General features: G+C 49.3%; 1 protein-coding gene across 4 annotated transcripts in view; it reads right to left on the reverse strand.

Moving 5' to 3' along the window:
- Nucleotides 1–27,259, reverse strand: part of BICRA (BRD4 interacting chromatin remodeling complex associated protein) — a 76,639-nt gene that overhangs the window by 19,922 nt on the left and 29,458 nt on the right. For all 4 annotated transcript variants that reach the window (XM_030873766.3, XM_030873759.3, XM_060289382.2 and 1 more), the window contains exons 3-6: nt 5,176–5,276; nt 3,053–3,098; nt 2,909–2,951; nt 842–907 (exon numbers count right to left, since the gene is read on the reverse strand). In XM_030873766.3, coding sequence (XP_030729626.1) covers nt 842–907; nt 2,909–2,951; nt 3,053–3,093 — 150 coding nt within the window. In that variant the 5' untranslated portion in view covers nt 3,094–3,098; nt 5,176–5,276. The remainder of the gene's footprint in view (nt 1–841; nt 908–2,908; nt 2,952–3,052; nt 3,099–5,175; nt 5,277–27,259) is intronic.

Here is a 27,259-nt window from a genome sequence, read left to right on the forward strand (position 1 = left end):
ATTAAAAGAGGACGGCATGGGTAAGAATAATGCGTATTGTTATTGTAATGTAATGTAAATAACATGTAAATGTAATAACACGAACATAAGGTTTGTTTGTTGGGTTCTGGATTTAGTCATTTATATTACGCCAGATAAAGTATTTGGAGTGTTACTGTGGTTGTTGCGAGGATTAAATGAAAATTACTGTAAAGGGCCTGGTATATGATAGGTATTCGGTAACTGATAGTTATGTTGATGAAGAGGGAGGAGGGGGGAGCGGGAGGGAGAGAGAAGAGGGGGGGAGGAGGAAAAAGGAGGGGGAGGGATGGGGAGCGAAGTGTGGAGGGGAGAGGCCACAGGAGAGGAAGAAGAGGGAGGGACGGCTGGCACTGAGTAATGGCCCGTCGCACAGTAGGTGCTCGATAGAAGTCCACTGTGTTCCCCGCTCGGGGCTTTGCTCATCACCCCAGCCTTCCTCTTCCAGGTGGAGACTGAGATCCACAACAGTCAGATCCCCTTCCCCCAGGTCACATACTCCACCCGTGGCTGGGCCGGGACAGGACCCCCACCCCCCACCCCCGCCCTGCCCACTGTGAACTCCACAGCCAGCCTCTGCCTCTGTACCACCTCTGTAGCAGCTGCCCTCCAAGGCCAGGGACTGAGGACCACACCTCCTTCTCTGAGGGGCCTGAGGGCACAGCTGGGGGTCCAGCAACTCCGGCCTCACCTCCACCCCACACTGCTTCTCAGTGACTGCCCCCTGACCCCCTCCCGGCAAAGTGCCTAAGGGGACAGTGTGACCCTTTCTCCCCTCCCCCACTGGCTGCCACCACAGGCCCCGAGCCCCCGGGCCACTTACCCCAGGACCTTCATAGAAGGCACTTTGGGCCTCCCCGGGATTATCCAGGAGGTCATCACTGTCAAGCTGCAACAAGACCCGCCCCCACCCAAGGTCAAAGGTCAGCTGGGCAGTGGGCCGGCCCACCTCTAGAACAAAAACCAATTTAGGGTTACATGGGACAAAAAGACAAAGACGAGGTGGGGGGGGCTGAGGGGGAGATTCGAGGGGTACAGGAAACTCCGCCTCCAGAAAAGATGCCCCAAAGAAAGGGGCTTGGCTGCAAGATTAAAATGCGAGGCAACCCCAGCACTGAGTCCGAGCCTCTCCCGACACGCCTGCCTTGAACTCTAGAATCCTGCCTCCGTGGCTTTGCTCAAGCGTCTTTGGTAACACATCTGGCAGGGCCTGTCACCTTTGTCACGTCCTCCCGACAACTGTCAGTCCCTTCCTACTAAGTCGCTCCTTCCACCGCCCAGCCCAAGCACCCGGCATGCCCTGCCACCCGGGCACCTAATGTGCGTGCTGTTCCCGTGTCTAGGAGCACAGGGACCTGTCTCGTTCCCGCAGACATGGGCAATGCCTAGAACAGGCCCCAAGCGCCCAATGAATGTCTGTCCACAGCCAAGCCTCCCCAGTGTCTCTGTCCAGCTGATCTTCTTCCAGAACCCCAGCCTGGTATATCCAATAGCCGCCCTTGGACTTCTACAATCCACCTCGAACCCCCAGTCTCAGAGAACGGTACCACCACCCACTCAGCTGCTCAGGTCAAGTCCAAGAGGCATTCTGGATGCTCTTTCTTCCTCACCATCTAATCCACCAGCAAGTCTAGTGATTCTGCCTCCCAGACAGATCCCAGAGCCAGCGCCTGGCACCTGCTCCTGTGCCTGCCCTGGGGCCCAGGCCACCGACCTCCACTCCACACTCGCCTCCGCTCCACAAATTATGTGATACATCCCCTCTCAAGGAGCAGAGCTCCGTTCCCTCCCTGTGAGTGTGGGCGGGCTTAGTGACTCGCTTCTAGTAAATGCAGTATGACGGAAGTGACAGTGTGTGACTTTGGAGACTAGGTCATAAAAGGCACTGAGCTTCCTCCTGGCTCTCTCCCTTGGGTCACTTGCTCTGGGGGAACCAGCTGCCATGCTGTGAGGACACTCAAGCAATCCTATGGGGACGCCCACATGGTGAGGAGCTGAGGTCTCCAGCCAACAGCCACGGCAGTGAGTCATTGTGGAAGCACATCCTCCAGCCCCAGACAAGCCCTCAGATGACAGCGGCTCCAGGCAACATCCTGACTGCTACTCAGGGTAGACACTGAGCTAGACACCCAGCTAAGCCACTCCCCAGTTCCTGACCCTCAGAAACTGAGAGCTCTAACAAATGTTGTTTTAAGTCACTAAGGGATGGGATAACTTGTTATGCAGCTGTAGGTGACTGATACAGCTCCTCATGGCTCAACAGACATCCACTCTCCCCCACTTTGTTCCATTCTCTGGAGTGCAAACAGAATGTGGCATTCTCCTGCTTAATAACCCATCAGAACTGCCTGTCACATTCAGAATAAAGTCTGAACTCCTCAATCAAGGTCCTCCAAGCCCTTCATGACCTGGTGACTTCTGTCCACTCCAGTCTTACCACCTTCTAGTTTCCCCTTCATTCCGGCCCCACAGGCCTTCTTTCTCAAACTTTCCAAGCTTCCTACCTGTCCTTCCCCTGCCCAGAGTGCCATGGGCACCTCCCTTTGATCCCTCAGGTTCACACCAGCTAGAGAAGCCCCTGCTTCTGCCTCCCATTCATTTTCTTTTCAACCTCTTTTGTTGTGCAAGTGACATTATTATTTCTTATGCTGCTCTGCATGGTGCTTCCCACCATCACCTTTATTAGCTCTCTGGTTGCTCTGTTTGCCAAGGAGATGTGTATGGAGTGAGGGCAGGGATTTGCCAGCTCTTTCGCTCTCTGCCATAACCCTGGGGCCTGGCTCAGGGAAGGCAAGGGGCAGATGTCTCCTGAATCAGGGGGGAGCGTCTCTCAGCTCCCAATTCCACAGGCCCCTGCCCTGGGGATGCTTCTCTCTGCCCCAGCACTCACCTTCTCAGATCCATGTAAGAAGTCATTGAGGGCCTGAGGGTCACTGAAAGAGAGGAGAGGAGAGATATTTGAGGAGATGAGGGACAGGGGAGGGGAGGGAGAGGGTGGGGGAGGGCGGGGTGGGGTGGGGAGCCCATTACTCACCAAATCACGTCTAGTAAGCATCTCCCATCCTCATCATCCATCGCCACTGGATGGGGCGGGGCGGGAAGAGGGCAAGGGAGACAAGTTAGATGTCGGCAGCGTGCCAGGACCCTCCCTGCAAGGACCATTCCCTGGGGCCAAGACCCCTGGAGGGGTCAGGGTTTCTGTCCCCTTAAGTCTAGGGGCATGGGTAGGGGTGGGGCAGGTGCCCTCTGTACCAGAACCTCCTGATCAGAGACAGACAGCTGCCTCTTCCTCCTCCCTCTCTCTCCCCAGCATCTGATGACGATGGTGATGACATCAACCCAGACTGAGTCCTGATCACATGCAGGCCCCGTGCTAAGTGCTTCACACACATGTAACTCATTTAATCCCCACAGTATCCCTCGAGGTGAGTCCTGCCACCCCCGCTCTGCAGATGAGTAAAAGGAAGAGCTGAGACCATGGTTCTCTGCCTCCCAGCTAGCAGGTGGCAGAGCCAGGCCTGAACCCAGAAGTCTGGCCCCAAGCCTGTGCTCCTGTCCTACACGTGACTGGGTGAAGGAGGGAGGGAGGGGAGGCGGCATGAAGGGGCCCGGGTTCTGGGTCCCCCTGGAAGACACATGCAGCGTGGTTCTCAAGGAAGGGAAGAGAGAGGGAGAGGGACCAGGAGGGTGGGCGCTCTGAGGCAGAGGAACCGCCGGAGCCGGGCTGAGCCTGTCGGAATGATGAGGACGGCTAACATTTGTCTCCTGCTTACCAAACGCCAGGCACTGTCCCAAGCGTTTCACAAATGTTAGCTTGTTCAGCCCCCATGGGAAAGGGATGCCGTGTGCCCCATTTTACAAGTGAGAAAACAAGTTCTCTGTGTTTGCCCATCCACCCCTGCGCCAACCACCACTGCTCCGGACATCCCACCAAGCTTCCACGCACCCATCTTTCCAAACTTCCACCCAACCGCCCATCTTCCTCGTCTTCCAAACACACAAACGGACCCGTCCTTCCACCCACTCCTCCTTTTTACTTTTTTGGGCCACACTGAGAGGCTTGCATCCTCTCAGTTCTCCAATCAGGGACTGAACCCGGGCCCGGGCAGGGAAAGCACTGAGTCCTAACCCCTGGACCGCCAGGGAAGTCCCCATCCGCCTATCCTTCCATCAGCCCACACATCCTTCCCTCCCAACCGCGCAGACAGAACACGAGAAATCACACACAATCCCAGTCCAGGGCTGTGGAGTTCTTAGCCTCTCTTTTTCTTCTTGGTAGGGGGAGGGGGATGGTGAGGACATGGTGACTGTCGTGCACCGCCCCCCTCTTCCCCGCCAAACACACACAAAATCTTACTTGTGCTCTCAGCTGGGTCACAACCCCTAACCCCCAATAGCATTCTCTGAACTTCCTGATCGCCACTACAGCCCCTATTACCCTCGACGGCTCTGTGACACAAAGAATCTCAGGGAGGGACCCCACATGGTTAGTTCAGGGTCTTCTCTGAACAGTACCTTGGAGAGTCTGATGAAAGCAAAAGACCCTCTTGCCAGAAACATGCATGTGGGCCAGAAACGTTACACGTTCTTTCCCAGGGGGAAGTGTGTCATGGGACACACACACATATGCACATACGTACACACTTCGTGGGCCCTGGGCTAACAAGCCCAGTCTAGAACGGAAACACACGGCCCCGGAGCCTCACACGCCAATCACCCTCGCCTCTAGAGCTGGCCCCGGGGACTGCCCCAGAGAGGCCCTTCCAAGGCTCTTGCTGCGTCGGTGCAGCAAGGTAACACACTCTCTCCGGCTTCATATCTCCGCCCACACCCACTGTCTTCCCAGGTCACCAGCTCTGTGGCCTACGAGCCCCTGCCCTTCCCAACCAGCCTAAGGTGGGCAAGGCCTGGCTAGGGAATGACAAGGCAGGATCTGCAGAGAATCTGGAGAAGACGGAAAGCGGGGAGGGAGATCCTGGCTGCAGATGGCATGGAGGTTGGGGGAATGGCCCGAATGACCCAGGGGGCCCAGGCTGGAGAGGGAGGGGCTGAAGGATGTGGCTGAGCCAGGCTCTTCCAAGAAGGAACGTCCCTTCCGGGGAGGTGGACGGGGGACCACGGCCCCTCCGGGAATGAGCGGGATGCTTGGCTGGTTACCTGCGCTACAAACGAATCATGAAGGGAAGGAGGGGGTGTCCACTCCAGGTCTACGCAGGGCCCCCAGCTGGGGACGTGGGGAGCGTCCTTTCGGGGGCCAGCTGTGGAGAGAGAATGAGAGAGAGGCTGTGAGTGGGACAGTCAGTGAAAAGGAGAAGGATGTAGTCAGAGAGACGAGAGGTCAAATACAAGTTTAAAACTACAGGAAACAACACTGTACATTATCACATATATATAAGCAGACACACCGCACTATATCTACATATACTGTGTGTGTGTGTGTGTGTGTGTGTGTGTGTGTGTGTGTGTGTGTATACACACACACACACACACATCATGCAATAGTATATAACATTATATGGTATAATCCTTCAGCACTTCAATCTAGCAAAATACAGTCAGGTCTTGTCATCTGAGGTGCTTATGTCCCATAAGGTCACTGTGAATTTGGGATTATGGCCACTGAGTTGCCGCCCCTGGGGAAAGACGGGGTTAGCTTCCTGCCAGCCTCTGGTCCCATTCTCATCAACCCATCAATATATCCCCTTGGTTTATGTGTGTTTCTGTTTAAAGACACCTTGTTTGGAACTTCCCTGGTGGCGCAGTGGTTAAGAATCCGCCTGCCAATGCAGGGGACACGGGTTCGAGCCCTGGTCCGGGAAGATCCCATATGCCGTGGAGCAACAGAGCCCGTGTGCTACAACTACTGAGCCCATGCGCCTAGAGCCCGTGCTCCGCAACAGGAGAAGCCACCACAGTGAGAAGCCCGCACACCGCAATGAGAGTAGCCCCTACTCGCCGCAAACAGAGAAATCCCACGCACAGCAACGGAGACCCAACTCAGCCATAAATAATAAATAAATAAATAAATTTATTTTAGAAATAATAAAAACAATAAAGACACCTTATTTAATATAAATCCTTGATTCGCTCACACTGAGCTCAAGGCCAACAGCGCTATAACTCATGCCTGAGGGCGGGCCATCTCACACGCGCGATTTCTCCAGAGCACATCGCAGCCTTCCTGTGCTTACGAACACTGGGCGGCCCTTCAGCCCTACACGGGAGGCGCCGTCTTTAAGATCAAAACCACCAACAAAAAGCACAAAAGTGCAAAACAACAGGGCACTAAAGAGGATGCTTGTTTATAGCTCTCGCGCTGAACAGAGAGGCAGAGGGTCGCCGCGTTCGACCTCAGCTGGGAGCACGCGCATCGGGAGACTCAAATAGACTCACGGCTCTACACACGTCTGCACGTGACCAGGAAAGCGCCGTGAGTATTGACTCGGGGGTTATCAATGTTAGCAACTCGGCGGATTCACAAATATGGAATCCACGAATAACAAGGATTGACCTGATGACAATAATGGTGGTGGCTGTGATGATGATGATGATGATGATGGTGGCTGCTGGTTTTAAGTACTCTGCACGGATTAGCCTGTTCACCATCTTTGAATCCCTATGAAGCAGGTGCTTTTCGCAGCCCCATTCCACAGATGAGGAAGGCGAGGCTCAGAACGGTGAGCCATATGCCCTAGATCCCTCCAGTGGTCAGTGGTCAGGCTGGGGTCTGAGCCAAGGTAGGCTGACTGCAGAGTCCCCACCCTTAACCACTATCCCACAGACGGTCCTCTCATCATATTGGTTTTTTTTTTTTTTTTGCGGTACACGGCCCTCTTACTGTTGTGGCCTCTCCCGTTGCGGAGCACAGGCTCCGGATGCGCAGGCTCAACGGCCATGGCTCACGGGCCCAGCCGCTCCGTGGCACGTGGGATCCTCCCGGACCGGGGCACGAACCCGCGTCCCTTGCATCGGCAGGCGGACTCTCAACCACTGCGCCACCAGGGAAGCCCCATATTGTTTCTCTTTTAAATGTGAAGCCAGCATGGCCACAGCGTCTCTTTTAAATGTGAAGCCAGCATGGCCACAGCGTCAAGATAAGACGAAGCTGGGTGACAGCCTTTGTTAGCATTTTGTGAATGCCTGGGATAGCTCAGATCCAAAAAAGCGATAAAGCGAGAGCAGATGGAAGAGAGAGGAGGAACGAGAGCTGCTTCTCCTTTTTATGGAGAGCCCCAGGCCCCAGAAAGATCTAGAAAGCATCTGTCACAAGACCCTGGAACACGGGATCCTGGCCCATCTAGATTCCAGGTGCGCTGCCCTGGACCAGGCGGCTTTGTGAGAGCCGCCAGCTGCATGTGGGTTCTCCCCTCCTCCCTGCCCCACGCTTTGGGTGTGGCCCAAGTTCTGTAAACGTCGGACCAGAAGTAGAGCCAGGAGGTGGGTGTCTCCTGAACAGGGCTCTCCAAACGGGATCTGCGGGTGAATGTCCAGTGGGAGGCTCCAGCCTGTGAGAATCTGTTATCCATGTGTTTTCATTCAGACGGTCACAGCGGACCAATGGATGAGGGGGACTTTCCGGGGAGAGGGCAAGGCTCTGCATGGTGATGGGGTGTCCGTTACGTGGGGGTTTAAAAATTCACAGCTCAGATTTGTGTATGTCAACACATGCCAATGCAACGCCTGTTAATTTTACCTTTAATAAACTGTACAAAATAAATCATCAGCATAGAGTTGTAGTAGGGGAGGAGAGCTAACAGACACTGCAAATGTTGGTAACTGTGAGAGCTGGATGATGGCTACCTGGGGGCTTCAGTACACCATTCTAGTTAATTCACGTCTTCTTGAAAGTTTCCATAATAAAAAGAAAACCATTTGTCGATGATCAGCAGGTCCGGGGTTCCTCTGAGATGGGTCCCCCGTTCAGGTGCCAGGGTTGGCATCTATGTCGCTATCAGGTTGATGCCAAGAGGCCCAGCATGGGGTGACAGTCTGGGGTTGGAGTCAGCAGTTCAAATCCCCACTTCCCCACACATGGGCTGAAGTCGGGCAAGTGACCTCACCGCTCTAGGCTTCAGTGTCCTCATCTGTAAAATGGGCACAACCATAGTCCTTATTTTCGCGTGCGGCAGTGGAGAGGCTCTTAGGCCTTTAATCCTCAGGTGCAGTAGAGTATTTCGTAAGCGACAGATCCTGTTACACAGTCATTTTAGCTGCCATGTGAATCTTACCTAGCGTGGCAACTCCCAAAGCTTTCTGGCCACAGCCCAGTCGGGTTGGACAAAAGTCCCCAGGCCCCAGCTTTTCCACCTGGTGCCTTTTGCCACATTTGAAGGGTTTACACCCAAGGCAATAGAAATACAAGCAAAAATAAACAAATGGGACCTAATCAAACTTATACGCTTTTGCACAGTAAAGGAAACCATAAACAAAAGGAAAGGACAACCTATAGCCCGGGAGAAGATACTTGCAAATGATATGACTGACAAGGGCTTAATTTCCAAAATATACAAACAGCTCGTACAACTCAATAACAACAAAACAAACAACCCAATCAAAAAGTGGGCAGAGCACCTAAATAGTCATATCTCCGAAGAAGACATACAAATGGCCAACAGGCACATGAAAAGATGCTCAACATTGCTAATTATCAGAGAAATGCAAATCAAAACTACAGTGAGGTATCACCTCACACCAGTCAGAATGGCCATCGTTAAAAAGTCTACAAATAATAAATGCTGGAGACGGTGTAGAGAAAATGGAACCTTCCTGCACTGTTGGTGGGAATGGAAATTGGTGCAGCCACTATGGAGAACAGTATGGAGGCTCCTGAAAAAACTAAAAATGGAGTTACCACATGGAAGGGTTTACATATCATTTGATTATGCACGTGGTCCGACTTAAACTGCCAGGTACCAGGTCTCCTTGGGTCCTTCCAAACCCCTGTTGTTACCCTATTTGTTAGGTGAGATAAACGAGGCTAAATAGAGTGTTGAATGGGAGACCATGGGCCACACACAACCAGTGATACGTGCCCCCTGCCCACTCGTGCACAGGGCTACCCGGGATCCTGCAGCTCTCAACCTGGCAGACAGAGGGCGCCTTGAAAGACACAAGTGAACCCACTAAGAGTGGAAAGACAGAATTTGAATGCTGTCTGGATACCTGATGATACTAAGAAATTGTGATTAAGATTCCAGGTATAACAATGGCATCGTGTTTTTGTTTTTCTGCTTTTTTTCCTTTAGAGTCCTTACCTTTTAGAAATACATCCTAAAATACGTAGGGGTGAAATGATAAAATGTCTGTGATTTACTGCAAAATAATCCAGTTCTGGGAGTTCAGGGGCACACTGAGCCGCGCTGTCCAATACGGAAGCCACTAGCCACGTGTGCCTACGCGCATTTAAGTTCAAGCTAATGAAATGAAATTAGGGCAGATGACTTGAGTAGTTATTTGTCCAAAGAAGATATACAAATGGCCATAAGCACAGGAAAAGATGATCAACACCACCAATCATTAGGGAAATGCAATCAAAACCACAGATGCTGCCTCACCCCCATTAGAATGGCTACTATCAAAAAACCAAAAATTAACAAGTCTTGCCGAGGACCTGGAGAAACTGGAACCCTGGTGCTCTGTTAGTGGGAACGTAAAATGTTGCAGCTGCTGTGAAAAACACTTTGGCGGTTCCTCAAAAAATTAAAAATAGAATTAGCATATGACCCAGCAAGTCCACTTCTGGATATATACACAAAAGAATTGAAAGCAGGGTCTTGAAGACATATGTATACACCCACGTTCACAGCAACACTATTCACGAGAGCCAAAAGGTAGAAACAACCCAAGTGTCCATCAACAGATGAACGGGGAAGCCAAACGTGGTGTCTATTTACAATGGAGTATCATTCAGGGAGGAAATTCTGATACAGGCAACGGCATGGATGACCTTAAGCTAGGTGAAGTGAGTCAGTGACAAAAAGACAAAGATACCATCTGATTCCACTTATGACGGAGAGACAGGAAGTAGAATGGCAGTTGCCAGGGACTGGGGGCAGGGGAGGAGAAACCGGGAGTTATTGTTTAGTGGGTGCAGACTTTCAGTTCTGCAAGATGCTACAAGTTCTGGAGAAGGATGGGGGTGAAGGTTGCACAACTACGCAAACGCACTTCATGTCGCTGAATCGCACACTTCGAAATGGCTGAGATGGTAAGTTTTGTTATGTATATTTTACTGCAATAAACAAATGGGAAAAGAAGGGAACAGTGAGGAATATGAAAGTTGTAAATAAAAAAGATTTACCTTAAAAGTGTAAAGGAAATTAAACATTTAGTTTGCGGTCACGGTGGCGGCATTTCGTGGGCTTGACAGCCACACGTGGCTGGTTGCTACCACACAGGACACCGCAGATCTAGAACATTCCCATGGTGGCAGAAAGCTCTCTTGGACAGCGCTGGTCTGTCAGAGTGGCGGAAAACTGAAAATTGGCAAAGAGTTGGTTGATGGGGTCCATGTTTTACTATTCTACTTTGTGCACATTTGTGGTTTTCCAAAATGAAAATGTTTTACTTTGAAAATACTTGAACATCAAAAAATCATACGTCTCTCTGAGTTTTTATTGTCTGTCTCCCTCACCAAAATGTCAACCCCCCCCAAGGACAGGGATTTTTGTCTGTTTTGTTCCCTGTGGGACACCCAGAGCCTGCACAGAGCATGGCACATGGTAGGGTGTCACTAAATATTTGTGGGGTGAACAAATGAATTTGCACAGGGGGTTAAACAAACCCAATCATTCGTTCGAAGAGCAGCCTGGTGAGAAAGGCATTTACTGATCTCCCGCTCTGTGGCCAGCATGGGGGAGAGCTGAGGATACCGTCATGAACAAAAGCAGACCCAGTCCTTGACTTTGGGGAAGATCATGACTAGTGGTTCTCAACCAGGGGTGACATTAGACGTCCCTCTCCTTCCTCGACACACACATACTCAAAAAGCTTTTGAAAAAGTGACCAGGGGAGGCGGGGGACACACAATGAGCATGCAAAGCTGCAAGCCCAAATTACGCACAGGGGAGTGGACGTCTTGCGTTCCTTCAGAGCAGAAGCTTTAAAAGCCATCGCATGGTTCTGCCCAAGTCCTGGCATGACATGGATACGTGGACAGAGCCACAGCCAATGCACGAAGCTCGGACACGTGAGCGAGAGAGGAGCCTTTGCTGTTGTCAGCCACTGAGATCCAGGGCTCACTCATTACTGCAAATCACTCAGCCAAAGCTGACTGATACATCTCGGAAGAGCCCACCCTGCCCCAGGGCTTCCTTGGTATCAGGCCCTGGGCTAACCCCACAGCTATTGATTCCTCCCAGTCCCCGGGGAGGCAGGAGGAACGTTTCCCACAGCGCAGGAAACTGAGGCTCCCAGGGGTCAGGACACTTGCCCCAAACCACACTGTGAGGCCAGAATTTGAACTCAGACCCTGTGATTCTGAAGAACCTCATTCTCCACCACTGGGCTATAAAAAGCAGGAAAAGCTGGGCTTGCGAAACCACAACCAGCTCAAGAGAACAGCCATGATGCAACAATGACAAAGTGTCCTTCCAGAAAATCGTGTGAATTCCTCCGGCACTTGGAATGCCATTGGAGTTTTGCGTTGTCATCAGGAGTTGTGCAGAAGCCAGGCTGCTGAGCAGGATACAGAATTAAAAGTCCCCGCGAAGCTCCAGAAACAGGCTAATTTTAATTTAGATTTAATTTAATGCTAGTAACCCTCGGGTTATTTGCAAGTCATAAAAATGAAAGTCGACGGAACTCTACCATTTGCTGATGGGAAGTGATAGGTGGAGAAGAGGATGTGGCAAAGTCTAGCTGTTGCTTTTCCAAACACCGTTTCCCCACCCCTCCTCGCCCTGCTCACAGAAGCCTGGTGCTGCTCAGGGTAACCCCTGCCAATTCCAAGATGTAAACAAACGCTGTTCTGAGTCAGTCAGTCTCTTTCAAACTATGGGTCATGCCTTTGAGGGTTGTGAAATCAAATTAGCAGGTTGCGACAAGGAATTTTTTTTTTTTAAGTTAAAGAGTATAGGGTCAAATGGAATGGGATAGAATAGAAAATACTAAAAAGCATCACACAGGGTAAGCAAAAGGACCAGTTTGTGATACTGGTTTCAATTATGTGTGTCTGTGTGTGTACATATTTCCTACTGTGGGTTGTGGCCCAAATAGCTTTAAAATAATTGGACGAGGCCAGGGGCACTGCTATCCCCTTTATCAGTCATTCACTTTCCCAAGCTTCCTAGCAGCTAGGCTAGCCATAGTTTTGCAAATAAGTAAAAGCCAAAGTGTACAGAGCTGGGTTCTGCTCAATGAATCTTCTGGGGAAGACAGAATTTGGGGAAGTTTTTCTTCCAGAATATAAAGACAGAGCTTCTCTAGGGAGAAAGTCTTTTGCTTCTTGCTTCCAGCTTTGAATACAGTTGAGAAGACTGGAGCTGTGGCAGCTATTTTGCAATCATGAGGCAATAAATCTGAGGCTGATAAGCCTACCTGTGGAGGATAACTGATGAGAGGAGAGAAAAAGCCTAGGTTCTTAACAACTCCTCGTGGGTTGCCTGCCTCCAGACTTCTTAATCCTTACAGTTTAAGCCACTGTTAGGTTTTCCGTTATTTGCAGTCAAACACAACCTGACACAAACGAGTTGGCATTTCTAGACATCTTTGCAGCCCATCACAAGGACTCTCAAAGCCTTCCGTGGGTCAAGGACTGTACTCTGTGAATCCGCTGATTGAGAAGAGAGGCCCAGCAAAATGAGAGAGGGCTGATGGTAAGGGGATCTGAAAAAAAGTCCACTGGGGCCAAAAACTCTTCTTCTCCCTAGTCCCATGTTTAGAGCTCCTCCTATTTATTATCCAACCCTTGAACTTGGGCTGGCCTTTTGACTTGCCTTGGCCAACAGAATGTGGTGGAAGTGATGGTGTGCGTTTCTGAGCCTACTCTTTGCCCAGCTGCCATGTGACAAAGTCCAGGCTAGCCTTTTGGAGGACAAGAGACACATGCCCATCACCTCTATCATCCCAGCTCACAGCCAGCCAAGCCCTAGAAGCAGAGCCGCCTAGCTGACCTACAGCTGTACACACCCAGGTAAGACAGAAGTAGCCAGAGGTACCCAAGGCCAAATTCCAACCATTGGAATCACCGTTTTGTTTTAATCCACTGTGGCGCATTGTGTTTTCCAAAGATGGCTGAAATAATGTCTCCAACCTCCCATGATCTACCAAAGTGCGATCTTGCCAGTCCTCTTGAATTGAGGAAACTTTGTGCCTCCTTCAACCAGGACAGTGCAACAGAAGTGCCACTATGTGACTTCTGAAGCTAGGTCATAAGAGTCAATTCAGTTTCTGCCATGTCCACCAGGACATTTACCCTGGAAGCCCTAAGCCACCTTAATAGAATTCTGACCGCTCTGAGGCCACCACGCTATGGGGAAGCCTAAGCTAGACACATGGACAGACCATGAGTAGATGCTTTGGTTGATGGTCTTATCTTCAAGTCATCCCAGCCCAGGTGCCATTCATGGCATATGAACAAGCCCTCAGCCCCCAGCCTGCGAGTCTTCCCAGCCAAGACCGCAGACATCATGGAGCAGAGACCCACTATGTCAAATTCCATGTCAAATTCTTGGCCCATAAAACCTGTGAGCATAATACAATTGTTCCATTAAGCTGCTACATTTTGGGGTAATTTGTTAAACAGCAACAGTAACCAGAACAGCCTCTAAAGTTGGGGGTTATTTGTTATGTGGCAGCAGCTAGCTGATACAGCCCTCTCTAGAGACTAAGTACCAACTTTGACCTCACACCTCTGACTCACCCAACTCTTTCTTTTTTTTTTTAAATTAATTCATTTATTTTTGGCTGCATTGGGTCTTCATTGCTGCATGCAGGCTTTCTCTAGTTGCAGCGACGGGGCTATTCTTCGTTGTGGTGCACGTGCTTCTCATTGAGGTGGCTTCTCTTGTTACAGGGCACGGGCTCTAGGTGCACGGGCTTCAGTAGTTGTGGCACGCGGGCTCAGTAGTTGTGGCTCACGGGCTGTAGAGCGCAGGCTCATTAGTTGTGGTGCACGGGTTTAGCTGCTCCGCAGCATGTGGGATCTTCCCGGACCAGGGATTGAACCCATGTTCCCTGCATCGGCAGGTGGATTCTTAACCACTGTGCCACCAGGGAAGTCCCTCACTCAAGTCTTACCCATTCCACCTCCCAAATCTCTCCACTTTATCTCCTCCTCTCCATGACCACTATTCCTGCCCAGATCCAGGCCTCACCATCTCTCTTTTCATCTATCCATCCAGCCAGACTTTTGGGGAGAGAGAAAGAAAGAGCTATTTGGAGAGCAATTAAAATCGACACCACCTTTACGTTCAGTGACCTTTAGAGTTCTAAAATCCCTGAATTAGTTTAACAACATAAAAGCGTGCCCTGTAAAACTTGGATTGCTCATAAAGCAACTGGTGTCTAGCTCCTAAAAGCCTTGTTTACACAGGTAGTCACACACTAGAAATGTTTGGTATGTTCTCTCTCTTCCCTTTTTGCCATTCACCGCTCTCCTAAATGCAGCTGTAAAGTCACAGACTTGCCGAGAAAATCAGGGATCTGAAAAGGTTGTTGAATTTTTTCTTAATACGAGTGTATGAAAAACAGGGGGAGATTCTGAGGAGTGAAACAGGTAACGGGGTGGGGTGAAGGGAACAAGAGCAGGGATTACACTGACCGGACACAGAGCTGCCCAGGGCATCAAGCGAAAGAGAACACTTCAAGTTCAGGAAAAAATGGAGTTAAGAGAAGTGAAGGGGAAAGAAAAGTCCCTACAACATTCCACACATGCTTTAGACCACTTGTTCCTAAACGTGGGCAGGCAGAATCACCTGGAAGGCTTTTAAAATAAAGAATGAAAAGAATGGATTTCAGAATCAGCAGGTTGGGGGCAGGGGCGGTGGGGGGGGGGTGCTGAAAATTTGCATTTCTCACAAGTTCCCAGGTGCTGATGCTGCTGGTCCAAGGACCACTGCTCTAGAAGCTTCCGTCTCTTTAGTTTTCCTTCTGGGGCTCTTGCTCTTGTACAGAACACAAGCCACCAGTTCCTAGCCAGTGTCCAGGCCCCTGACAATGTGGCCTCACAGGCTCCTCTCCGACGCTCAGGAGGGTCCAACATCCAGTCTCAGTCTGATATCCTTTTAAACAGAACTTGGATTTGGTTCCATTCAGCAATGTACCCTCCTAAGAGGATGACTCACGGTGAGTATAGGCCTTTTGCCCCTTTGCCAGAAACTTCCTTTCTCAGCCTCCTTTGCAGCCAAGTGTGGACACGGGAAGATTTTTACATTTGGATAAAAAAGCCAGAGCCTTACATTGGGAAGAATTATTTGCCCCTACTCTTTCCTGCTTGAGAGAATGATGTGAAGCATGGTGACAATGGCCAGTGCTACAGCAGCCGTTTTGCACTCCTGAGGGGGAAGGCCCAGTGGATCAGAGACAGACCCAGCGTCCTGGCAACACTGAGTTGCCAAATATCCCTGGCATGGCCTTCAACTAGATGTTTTGTTCCAGAAGAGAACTAAAAGCCTGAATTAACTAAGGTTAAACATATACCTACTCTACAACCCAGAAATTCCACTCCAAGGTATTGACTTAACGGATGTGAAAAGTATGTCTACAGAAACATTTGTACAGAAATGTTCATGGCAGCATTATTCACAAAAGCCCCAAATCGGAAACAGCACAGTGTCCATCGACTGGTAGATGGAGAAACAAACTATGTTATATCCACGCACTTGAACACAGCTTAATGATGAAAGGGAATAAACTACTGATACAGGTGAGGTCATGGATGAATCTCAAATCCACCATGCTGAGGAAAGGAAGCCAGACACAGAAGACCATTCACTGTGAGATCCCCTTGAAGTAAAGTTCTAGCGAAACTGATGGGGAAAAAAATCGGAGGTGTGACTGCCTTAAGGGGGCAGCAGGAGGGGGAGAGGGCTAAGTACTGACTAGGAAGGTCCACGAGGAAATCGTCTGTGATGGTGGAAATGGTCTGTAACCAGATCTGGGTGATGGTTACATAGGTAATATTCGCCAAAATTCATCAAGCAGCGCACTTAAGGTCTGTGCCTTTTATTACGCTTAATTTGTATCCCGGTGAGGCACAGCTTAAAAAAACAAAAAAAACCCCTACACAACCAACTCTTGTGATTCATGGCAGTTATGTTCTACGAAGTTGCCACAAACACTGAATTAGAGAATAAGGAACTATTGCTCCTGGGGGAAATACAGCTTCTCATGAGCCTCTGGTCCCAACATTTTCATCAACCGATCAATACATAACCTTGTTTTTAACGTGTGTTTCTGTTTAAAGACACCTGATTTAATATATACGGCGGATTCATTCGCAGCGAACCCATAACCGACGGCGCCGTAACTCACACCTGAACGAAGCTCATCTGAGACACATCACAGCCTTCTGGAGCTTAGGAACACTAGCCAACACTTCAGCACAATGTTTGGGGGGCATTTTAAACAGTGAAATCAGCAACCAAAAGCCCCCAAATGTGAAAAACGCGGCACTAAACAGACCAAGAAAAAGCCACTTGGCTACAGTGTACGAGCTGAAACAAGAAGACAGAGGATCGCCCTGGTCCATCTCAGCTGGGAACAGGCACGCAGGACGACTCAAATTTTTCACCTGCTCTGCATATGTCTGTAGATGACTGGGAAAGCACCCGGTGTGCTGAGCTGGGGGTTACAAAGAAATTTTAGCAGGTAGATGAATTCACAAATATGGCGTGTGGGAACGAGAATCAACTGCACAGGGAAATACCGGTCAAGATTATAGCACATTTATTTATTTACCCTTTACCCGGAGGTTTCACTCATGGGCCTGATCCTACAGGTACAACCTGACATATCCAAAATTATACATTCAGGAGGTTTTTAGGGCAAGGTGTGTGTCTGCCAGCGAGATATTGGAAGTAATCCACTGGCCATCAGTGGAAAACAGGTTCACTAAACTGGGTCCATCTAAATGGGAATACTATGCAGCTGTAAAAAAAGAATGAAGGATGCAAATGGCCAACAAGCCCATGGAGAGATGCTCAACACCATTAGCCACCAGGGAAATGCAAATCGAAACCACAAGTGGAGACTGCTTCACCCACTAGGATGGCTACAACCAAAAAGACAGACAATAATGAGTGCTGGTGAGGATGTGTAGAAAGCAGAACCCTCAGGCACCGCTGGTGGGAGTGGAGAATGGCGGGGCCTCAGTTCAAAATAGTCTGCGAAACTCCCCAAACAGTTAAACACCGTTACCACGTGACCCAGCAATTCCACTCCTACATAGATACCCAAGAGAAATGAATACATGCATTCACACAAAAACTTGTACCCAAATGTCCATAGCGGCATTCTTCACAATAGCCAAAAGGCTGAAATAACTCAGATGTCCACCAATGGAGGCACGGATCCACAAAACGTGGTCTCTCGGTATGGTGGGATATTACTCGGACATCAAAAGGAACGAGGCACTGATACACCACAGTACAACACGGATGATCCTTGAAAGCATCATGCTGGGTGGAAGAAGCCAGACACAAAGGACCATATATTGTATGATCCCATTTTATGAACTGTCCAGAATAGACAAATCCACAGAGACAGAAAGATTAGTGGTTGCCAGAGGCTGTGGAGAGGGAGGAATTTGAAGTGGCGGTTCTTGGGCACAAAATTTTTTTTGGGGGGGGGGTGATAAAAATGTTCTGAAACTAGATAGTGGTGATGGTTACACATTATATAATCTTGAATATATAACCTGTGAATATACTAGAAAGTGCTGAATTGTATACTTTAGATGGGTGAATTTCATGGTATGTGAATTATATGTTAATAAAGACGTTATTTTTATTTTTTTGCAGTACGCGGGCCTCTCACTGTTGTGGCCTCTCCCGTTGCGGACCACAGGCTCCGGACGCGCAGGCTCAACGGTCATGCATGGCTCACGGGCCCAGCCGCTCTGCGGCATGTGGGATCCTCCTGGACCAGGGCACGAACCCGTGTCCCCTGCATCGGCAGGCAGACTCTCAACCACTGCGCCACCAGGGAAGCCCCAAAGACGTTATTTTTAAAAAAGGAACAAGGATGTTCTCCATATACTGACAGAGAAAGTTCTCCACGACTATTGTTCTGTGCGGAAAGTAAAATGCAGAACAGTGTGTATAAAACGTCACCATCCGCTTAAAGACAGTGGGGAGGAGATACAAGAATATATATTCTAGTAAATCAACTATACATCCACTTAAAAAAAAAAAAGACTATATATCCTAAATGCCTTTCTAGGTCTAAAGAACTTCCAGAAGGATCTCTACAGCACTAAACTCACTTATGAACTAGGAGGGGGACCCAGCAGATGGGACAAAGATGGGACGGAGACACTCCACTGCAAATTTTTCAAAAATAGTTTTTGGTTTTTCAGCCAATGTCCTAACCATTCCAAAAAGCAAAAGTTTTTTTTTAATTTGGTTTTTTTTTTTTTTTTTTTTGGCCATGCCCCGAGGCTTGCGGGATCTTTGTTCCCTGACCAGGGATTGAACACGGGCCACAGCAGTGAAGGCTCCAAGTCCTAACCACTGGACCACCAGGGAATTCCCCAAAAAGTACATTTTAAAAAATGTGTTAAAAAAAAATAAGAGGACAGTTTCGCCATCACTCATCAGCGTAAACTGTTACTTGCAGCCGAATGCACACAAACTGAAAAGCTATTCAGTGGTAAAAGGAAGCACTGGGATTTGAACCCAGACTTCGGGACACCAAATCCTTGGACTGCCTTCCAGGACACCCCACTGCCTCATTTCCAGTGTCCAGGAAAATGCTGCGAAACTGGGCATCTGCTGGCACGACCTCCCTTCCCTCTACCCTTCCCCGGTGGAAATTCTTTTCTTCCTGAACTTGTCAGGAGCCTTCCCTAATCATGGCCCGATTTCTCTCACATGATGCTTGAGGCAGAACCACTGGGGAGTCCTGAGAAGTGGGAGCCTGAGGTCTACCCCACGAGGGCCAGGGAGTTGGGTGGACAGGTCCTGAGCCAGCCATGGGTTTGTGGTCCTGGTTTCAAGATGCCACACTTCATCCTGTTTCTTAACAAATGCCCCCCACCCTCCTCCAGGGCTTACTTACAAGCATCATCGTCCGTCTAACCCTATCTGTGCTCACCTCTGGAGGGCTGCAGCGGAGTCGCTAACCGGCCTCTGGCTTCCTCTCGGGTCCCTTCTAAACTCAGCTCCCCACTCGGGCCAAAGAGATCCATTTGATTTGAGGTCACGTCCTTCCCAGGACTCTCCACTGCCCCACTCACTGCTGGGGAGACAGCGGCAAGGACGACAGACATCCCTACTCTCCTGGTGACGTTCTAGGACAGGAGTCAGACCACGAACAAAGACATGGTGCCGAGAGGAGGAGAGCAAGGAGGCGGGAGAAAGGTGCTGTGGGGAGGGGGCGGGGAGGGCTGCGGGTGCATTTTTAGCGAAAGTGGTTGGGGCGGCCTCACAGAAAAAGGGGAGTCTGAGCTGATGTGCAGGAGGTAAGGGAAGGAGCGATTCAGACACCCAGGGAAGGGTGGTCCAGGAAGAAGGAACAGCAGATGCAAAGGTCCTGTGGCAGAAACACGCTGGGGATGCTTGAGCGACAGCAAGGAGGTGAAGCGGGGTTGAGGAGACGATGAGGGTCAGCCACAGAGGGCCTGGTGGGCCGTGGTGAGGACTCGGGCTTTTATTCTGGGTGAGTCCGGGGACGTGATCTGACTTGGGTTTTCACAGGATCCCTCCGGCTGCTGAGTGGAGAACAAATTGCAGGAGGTGAGGATGGGAGCAGGGAGCCCAGAGAGGAGGCAATGGTGGCAGGGGAAGAGGCGAAAAGTGGTTGGAGTCTGGATTTGATGGCAAAGCAACAGGGTCCGCACACGGACTGACCAGGAGGTGTAGGGGAAAGAGCAGAGTCAAGGGCCCGCTGGAATCTGAGCCGGACAGCAGGGCAGAGCAGCTAAAAGTGGGCGGCCAGGCAGGATGTGAAGTGCACACGCGCCCTTACGCCAGCTCTCTTGGTTGATCAAGCAACTGCCCCAGCTAAGGCCATTTCTCGCTAAGGTATTCTGATGGTCCCAAAGCTACTAATTATCTTATTAGGAGAGGGGTTGGCCTCCCGCCCAGGACCATGCAGGGAGGGCTGCTGCTCAGAGCCTCAGAGACAGAGAAAAATAGCTGAGATATGCAAGGCCTTCAAATCTTCCTCACCCAGCAGCTCTTTGTGTGTCTTGTTTCAGAACCTGGCCTTTCCCCAAAGTCTAAACTGAGATTGGCGGTTTACATCTGACTTTGAATCCTTAAACCATCTGGGGGTATACGGTGTAAGGTAGGGATCCCATTTCACCTCTTTCCAAATGAATGACTAGTTTTTGGTCCCCAGCTTGGTTTATCAAGTCTCTCCCTTCCCCATCAATGTGGCCACTGGCCACTCTGGCCTCAGACCAGATGTCCATACTCATCCTGGGCTCTCTGTTTGTTTCCATTAGTAAAATGTCAATTTCTAGTTATTCCCTAATCTCGGAGATAAAACATATTCAGCTGGACAGGTAATCAATAGATGGATTGATGCTGGGCAGAAGGTGATGGACAGTCCAGGCAGCAAGGTGCCTCAGAAGGGTACAAGGTCCCCAAAGCAGAGACCATGATGTCCCTTTGCTTGACAATACATTCTCAAGTAACTTGACTTATAGATCACATTATCAACTTTTAATGAAACTATCCTCACAAAAAGAGACAGAGGGCATAAGAAAGGACTCACAAAGAAACCAAAAGATTAAAAATCATAAGCTACAGACACAAAAGGTCACATATCGTATGATTCCATTTCTAAGAAATGTCCAGAAAAGGTAAATCCACAGAGACAGAAAGCAAATTAGGGGTTGCCAGGGGCTGGGGGAGGAGAAACGAAGAGAAACTGCTTAATGGGTACAGGGTTTCCTTTTGGGCAACGAAATTATCCTAGATAGGTGGGTTGGCAGGAAACTAGATAGAGGTGATGGTTGCATAACGTTATTAGCGTACTAAAAGCCACTGAACCGTGCACTTTAAAATGGTTAACTTTTTAAAATTGAAGTATAGTTGATTTACAATGTTGTGTTAGTTTCAGGTGTACAGCAAAGTGATTCAGATATACATATATATATATATATATATAATTTTTCAGTTGCTTTTTCCCTTATAGGTTATTACAAAATATTGAGTATAGTTCCCTGTGCTACACAGTAGGTCCTTGTTGTTTATCTCTTTTATATATAGTAGTGTGTATCTGTTAATCCCAAACTCCTAATTTATCCCTTCCCCCTCAAAATGGTTAATTTTTATGCTATGTGAATATTATCTCAAAAAAAGAAAACACAGTTAATGTAAGCAGAAAATAAAGACGATGGTCCCATTCCTATTGTAAGCTGTTCCTATTGTAAGCTCTTTTTAAGCCATATTAAAAAGTAAAATCAGGGACTTCCCTGGTGGCACAGTGGTTAAGAATCTGCCTGCCAATGCAGGGGACTCGGGTTTGAGCCCTGGTCTGGGAAGATCCCACATGCCACGGAGCAACTAAGCCTGTGTGCCACAACTACTGAGCCTGCGATCTAGAGCCTGCGAGCCGCAACTACTGAGCCCACGTGCCACAACTACTGAAGCCCGTGTGCCTAGAGCCCGTGCTCCGGAGCAAGAGAAGCCACTGCAATGAGAAGCCCGCGCACCGCAAGGAAGAGTAGCCCCCGCTCGCCGCAACTAGAGAAAGCCCGCGCAGCAAAGAAGACCCAACGCAGCCAAAAATAAATTAAAAAAAAAAGTAAAATCAGTGATGTTTTCAGCAGAACTGGCAAAAAGTTGACTGAAACTTTAATTATCAAGAACATCATTCAAAATGGAGACTTTAGGTTTTATCATTAGCAATGACTATTGATAAATATGCTCTTTAAAATGTTTGATTTTTAAAAATCTTCCTCACCTGTTTTTAATGTACATTTTTATGTATTTTTTTATAATGTGCCAAAATGGAGTCATGTACGTATACAGTTTATAAAAAACAGGTGACGGTTAAGGCCTGGACTTTGGAACCAGACCTCTGGGCTCAAATGCCGCTTAACTGACGTGTGACCTCAGGCGAGTCACTTCAGCCTCCCTTTCCCTACGGTTTCTTTCTCTATAAAATGGGATTAAAAGTAGCGCCCACCTCAGAGGGTTGTGAGGATTAAAACGAATGGATGCAAGTAAATAGATATGCGTCAGGCACACGCTTACCATTTTCACTGCCAGGAGTGTAGAATCAGAAGTATTGTGGCCTCCGCCAGGCGATCAAGGTCAGTGTCAGCCATCATAAGTCAAGTGGATAGTATGATGTGATAAGATGGGAAGGGCACTTTATCTCTGTGGTCTTCCTGCCAAACCCCTAACCCCTTGTCTAATCACGAGAAAGACATCAGACAAATCCCGAGAGAGGCACATTCTCCAAAATCCCTGGCCAGTAGTCCCCCAAAATGTCGAGGCCATCAAAAGTAAGGAAAGTCTGAGAAACTGTCACAGCCAAGAGAGGTCTAAGGAGACATGACGACGCAACGTATAACGCGGTGTGCTAGGTGGAGTCCTGGAACAGAAAAAGGACATCAGGGGGAAACTAAGGAAATCTGAATCAATTCTGGAGTTGGGTTCATAGTGATGTTGGTTTTTGGCTGTGACAAACATCAACCAGGTTCTGTCCCCTCTGTCCCCCTGATTCTGCCCTGGTTCTCCTACAATCTCATCCCCACATGGTGACCAAAGGGATCATGTTAGAATGCAAGTCTGCTCACGTCCCTCCTCTGCTCGGAGCTCTCCCATGGCTCCTGCCTCACTCAGAATCAAAGTCCAAGTTCTTACTGTGATCATCTGCCCCCATCCCACCTCTGTCCTCACCTCTCACCCTCTCTCCCTCCTTCACTCCCCTCCACCCACACCAGCCTGCACCATATTCCTCCGACGCCCCAGGCACACACCTGCCTCAGGACCTTTGCACCAGATCAGTGAGGCTCAACCTGATTCTGCTGGCAGTCACGATCCCCACCCCCTCACCCAGCACTTCCACCTCCCTCTCCTGCTTTGCTTTACTTCAAAGCTCTGATTACTATCTCACGCGTGACTCTGATTTATCTTATCTATTGCCTGACTCTGCGAGGAGGAGCGGGTGAGCCCAGGTTTCGGTCTGTTGTGTTCCCTCTGTGTAAACATGGACTGAATGACAGAGGGGCACCATTCTCAGTGGTCACAGCTGATTCTGAACAGAGTAGGTGTGTGACCAGGTTTGGGGGAGGGCGTGGTGGGCAGGGGGGACACATCACAGGCTGACCAGGGACCCACAGGGCAGGGCTCACAATGGGGGACCGGCCACTGGGATGAGAGCAAGGCCCAGGGGCCCAGAGGGAACCTGTCAGGGGCAGATGGGAGAGGAGGTGAAAGGTCACAGGTGGGGGAGGGGTGAAATTGGGCCTCACCACAGAAAGCTGCTCAGAGAAGGGAGAACTGAGCAGAGGTGCTGATGGGGCCGATGCCATAGAGAACGTCTCAGAGACAGTCAGACACGGAGAGAGAGAGGAGGTGGGCGCATCTTCCCAGGACAGTGGGGGGATGCTCCACAGGACTTACCACCCGCCCCACCCTGCACACCAACCCAGGAGGCAAATTAATCCAATCAGTCTACACCAGTGGCTCCTGCCCCAAGTGCCAGGAGCCACCCCAATATGGAAGACAATAAAAACTCCAAGCAAGTGTGCAGAATGTGTACAGACACCACCCTGATGAACCCTGTCAAGCTGGTTAGGAACCCTCCACAGGGGCAGGACCCCCAGACAACGCCCGCATCCCCACTGACATTGTGGACGGCTCGTTCACAGGCGCTGTGGAAGACAACATCTCTCAAGTCCACAGAGCAAGAGTTACATAACCAACACCAGCAGCAGGGACTGCCATGATGGCTTTCAACCCTCACTCAGACAGGAGGGTTCTAGAACATGCGATGGGGGGCACACCTCCGTCAAGAAGGGAGGGGAGCCTACAGATAATTTCTACCTGGCATCACACAGAGCCTGGGGCTACTCTAATTCCACCCTTATGAATAATGGGGCAGATGTAGAACATTCTAGAATGTTCACAGCACCCTTGAACTGGAAACAACCCAGATGCCCATCAGTGGAAGAATGCATGAATACGCTGCGGTCTATCACATAATGGAATACTACACGGCAATGAAAAAGGAACAAACTACTGGTATATACAACATGGAATCATCTCACAAACATCATGTTGAGTGAAAGAAAACACCACTGTATGGTTTCATGTGTAAAGTACACACCCACTTTTAACTACGGAGTTAGAATCAGGACGGTGGTTCCCTGGGGGTTGGAGGGGTGGGGGGCATATGGAGGGGCCAGAAAGGGTTGGGGCATCTTTTGGGAGGGGGTCATGTTCTGGGGGTTTTTTGTGTGTTTTGTTTTTAAATCTGGGAGCCAGTTACATGGGTGTGTCCAATGTGCAAAAAATTCATCCAACTGGACATTTATGATGTGTGCTCTTTTCTCCATGTTGTAATTCAACAGAAAGTTCCCCCAAAGGGGGAGAAGACAGAAGAATACAAAAGAATAACTGTCTCCGTCATCTACTACTGGTAGAATGTAACATGGTGTGATCACGTGGGAACCAGTCTGGCAGCTCCTCGAAGGATTAAACAGAGTGACGCTATGACCCAGCAATTCCACTCCTGGCTACATTACCCAGGAAACACGAAAATACGTATGCACTGAAAAACATGCACACAAATGTTCACGGCAGCATTATTCATAATGGCCAAAAGGTAAAAGCAATCCAAACGCCCGTTAACTGATGGATGGAGAAACAAAATGTGGTCCATCCATACAATGGAATATTACTCAGCCACGAAAAGGAAGGAAGCACTGACACATGCTACAGCAGGGATGAACAGAGAAACCATCATGCCAAGTGAAAGAAGCCAGGCACAAAAGACCACATATTATATGACTCTGTTTATATGAAATGTCCAGAATAGACAAATCCACAGAGACAGAAAGTAGATCAGTGGCTGCCAGGCCTGGGATGGATGGGAGTGGCGGGGGAGGGTGATGGCTCAGGGGCACAGTGTTTATTTGGGGGTGATGAAAATGTTTTAAATTGAAATGGTGATGGTTACCCATCCCTGCGAATGGGTATGATATGTGAATTGAAGCTCAATAAAGCTGTTTAAAAAAAAAAGTGTGAGAGTGTTAGTTGATCATTGCTAGGTGGAAGACACGTTTTCTACTCTTCTGTATGAACACTCTATTTCAAAATTAAAAAGAAAAGAAAACTACCAAACATGTACTAACCACACCCAGGCACTTGATTATTCCCATTTTACAGAATGAAAATTGAGGCAACACCCCCCTGAGCATGCCCCAGGTCACAAAGTAGGTCTGCCTGGAAGCCGGGCTTTTGGTTGTTAAGTGGCTGGGTCCTCCCGATACCCTGCTTGTTCTAGGGGACAGAAGCATGAGAGGCTGGTTTTGGAGTGTGGCTGGGACTGACCTTCTAGCCCTCTTCCCTGCACATTTGCTTCTCCTACTGCTTTGCTGAAATCATTCCTTCATTCAATTCAAAAATCAATAAATAGTTCCCGAACCCACATCATATCTGAATTTCTTCAGCAGCCTCCGCAACAGTGCCCCCACCCCACTCCCAGTTTAGGGATCTCCCCACCCCCACTCCCAGTCTAGGGATCTGGTTTGACCCTGAGTCACCTCCTGTCCCTCTTCTGCCCTGAATCCGAGCAGAGTTCTTGTCTCACTCGGAGTCAAAGCAAAGTCCTCACGGAGGCCCACCAGGCCACATAGGAACTGGCCCTGTTCCCACTGCCCTCATTCCCTGCCCTCCCTCCCTCCTTTTTCCACTCAGCTCCAGCGACATGGGCCTCCTCAACCTTCTTCTCCCTTGCCTGTCTGTCCAGGGCCACCTGGCAGGGGACTGTTCCCAGTTTCTTTTAGGGGGGAATGAAAATGTTCAAAAATTGATTGTGTTGATGGTTGTACAACTCTGTGAATATAGGAAGAGCCACTGGTGAATTGGAGGGTGTGCGAATTACATCCCATAAAGCCATTTAAAGAGAAGCACCAGAGGAGGCATCAGGTGGGAACAGGGATGCCAGGGCGCTTGCGGAAGAGACAGGGTGGTCTTGAGAGGTATCTGGATTGGGATGTAAGCTGGTGGGGGGAATCACCACAGTGGCACATCAGCTGGGGCCTCAGTTAGCTACCCGCCACTTGGAAAGCCAGCAGGATCTCTGAAAAGACCCCAATGTGGTGACTTTGTCAACCTTACAGAACACACCTACTGCAAATAACAAGAATGGACTCACATGTTGCGAGAAAATGTTCACAACACATATATCAGACCAGGACATATATTCAGAATATATAAAGAAATACTACAACACAATAAGAAGACCAACAACCCAACTTAAAAACGAGCGAAAGGAGACCTACAAATGGCGCCTAAGCCGGTGAGATATTCGACATCTTTAGTCATGAGGGAAATTTCAATTAAGACCATAATGAGACACCACTACATACCCATTTGAAAATTTATAAGACTGATAACAGCAAGTGGTGGTGAGGATGTGGAGCAACTGGAACTCTTATGCACGGATGGGGTAATGTTAAATGTTCCGGCCACTTTGTCAAATGGCTTGACAGTTTCTAATAAATTTAAACATATCCTCATCCAACCCAGCCATTCCATGCCTAGGTATTTACCCAAGAGAAAGGATGGCATATGTCACACGATGATTAGTACCCGAATGTTCACAGCAGCTTCGTGTGTAATGGCCGAACACTGGCAGCAGCCCAAAGGTGCACCCACAGCCGAAGGGATAAACAGATCGCAATGTATTATATCTGCACAATGGAATTACTGCACAGCAACAAGAGGAAACGAGCCACTAAGATGCGCAACATAGATGAACCTCAGAATCACTGCGCTGGGTGGCAGGAGCCAGACACCAAGAATACGGGCTGTGGGATTCTGCTTACATCAAATGCTAGCAAATGTTCTGTGCCTTGACTGGGAAGGCGGTTACACAATAGTACTGATTTGTC

This window comes from Globicephala melas, chromosome 19 (assembly GCF_963455315.2).
Source record: "Globicephala melas chromosome 19, mGloMel1.2, whole genome shotgun sequence".
In the NCBI taxonomy this organism is placed as follows: domain Eukaryota; kingdom Metazoa; phylum Chordata; class Mammalia; order Artiodactyla; family Delphinidae; genus Globicephala; species Globicephala melas.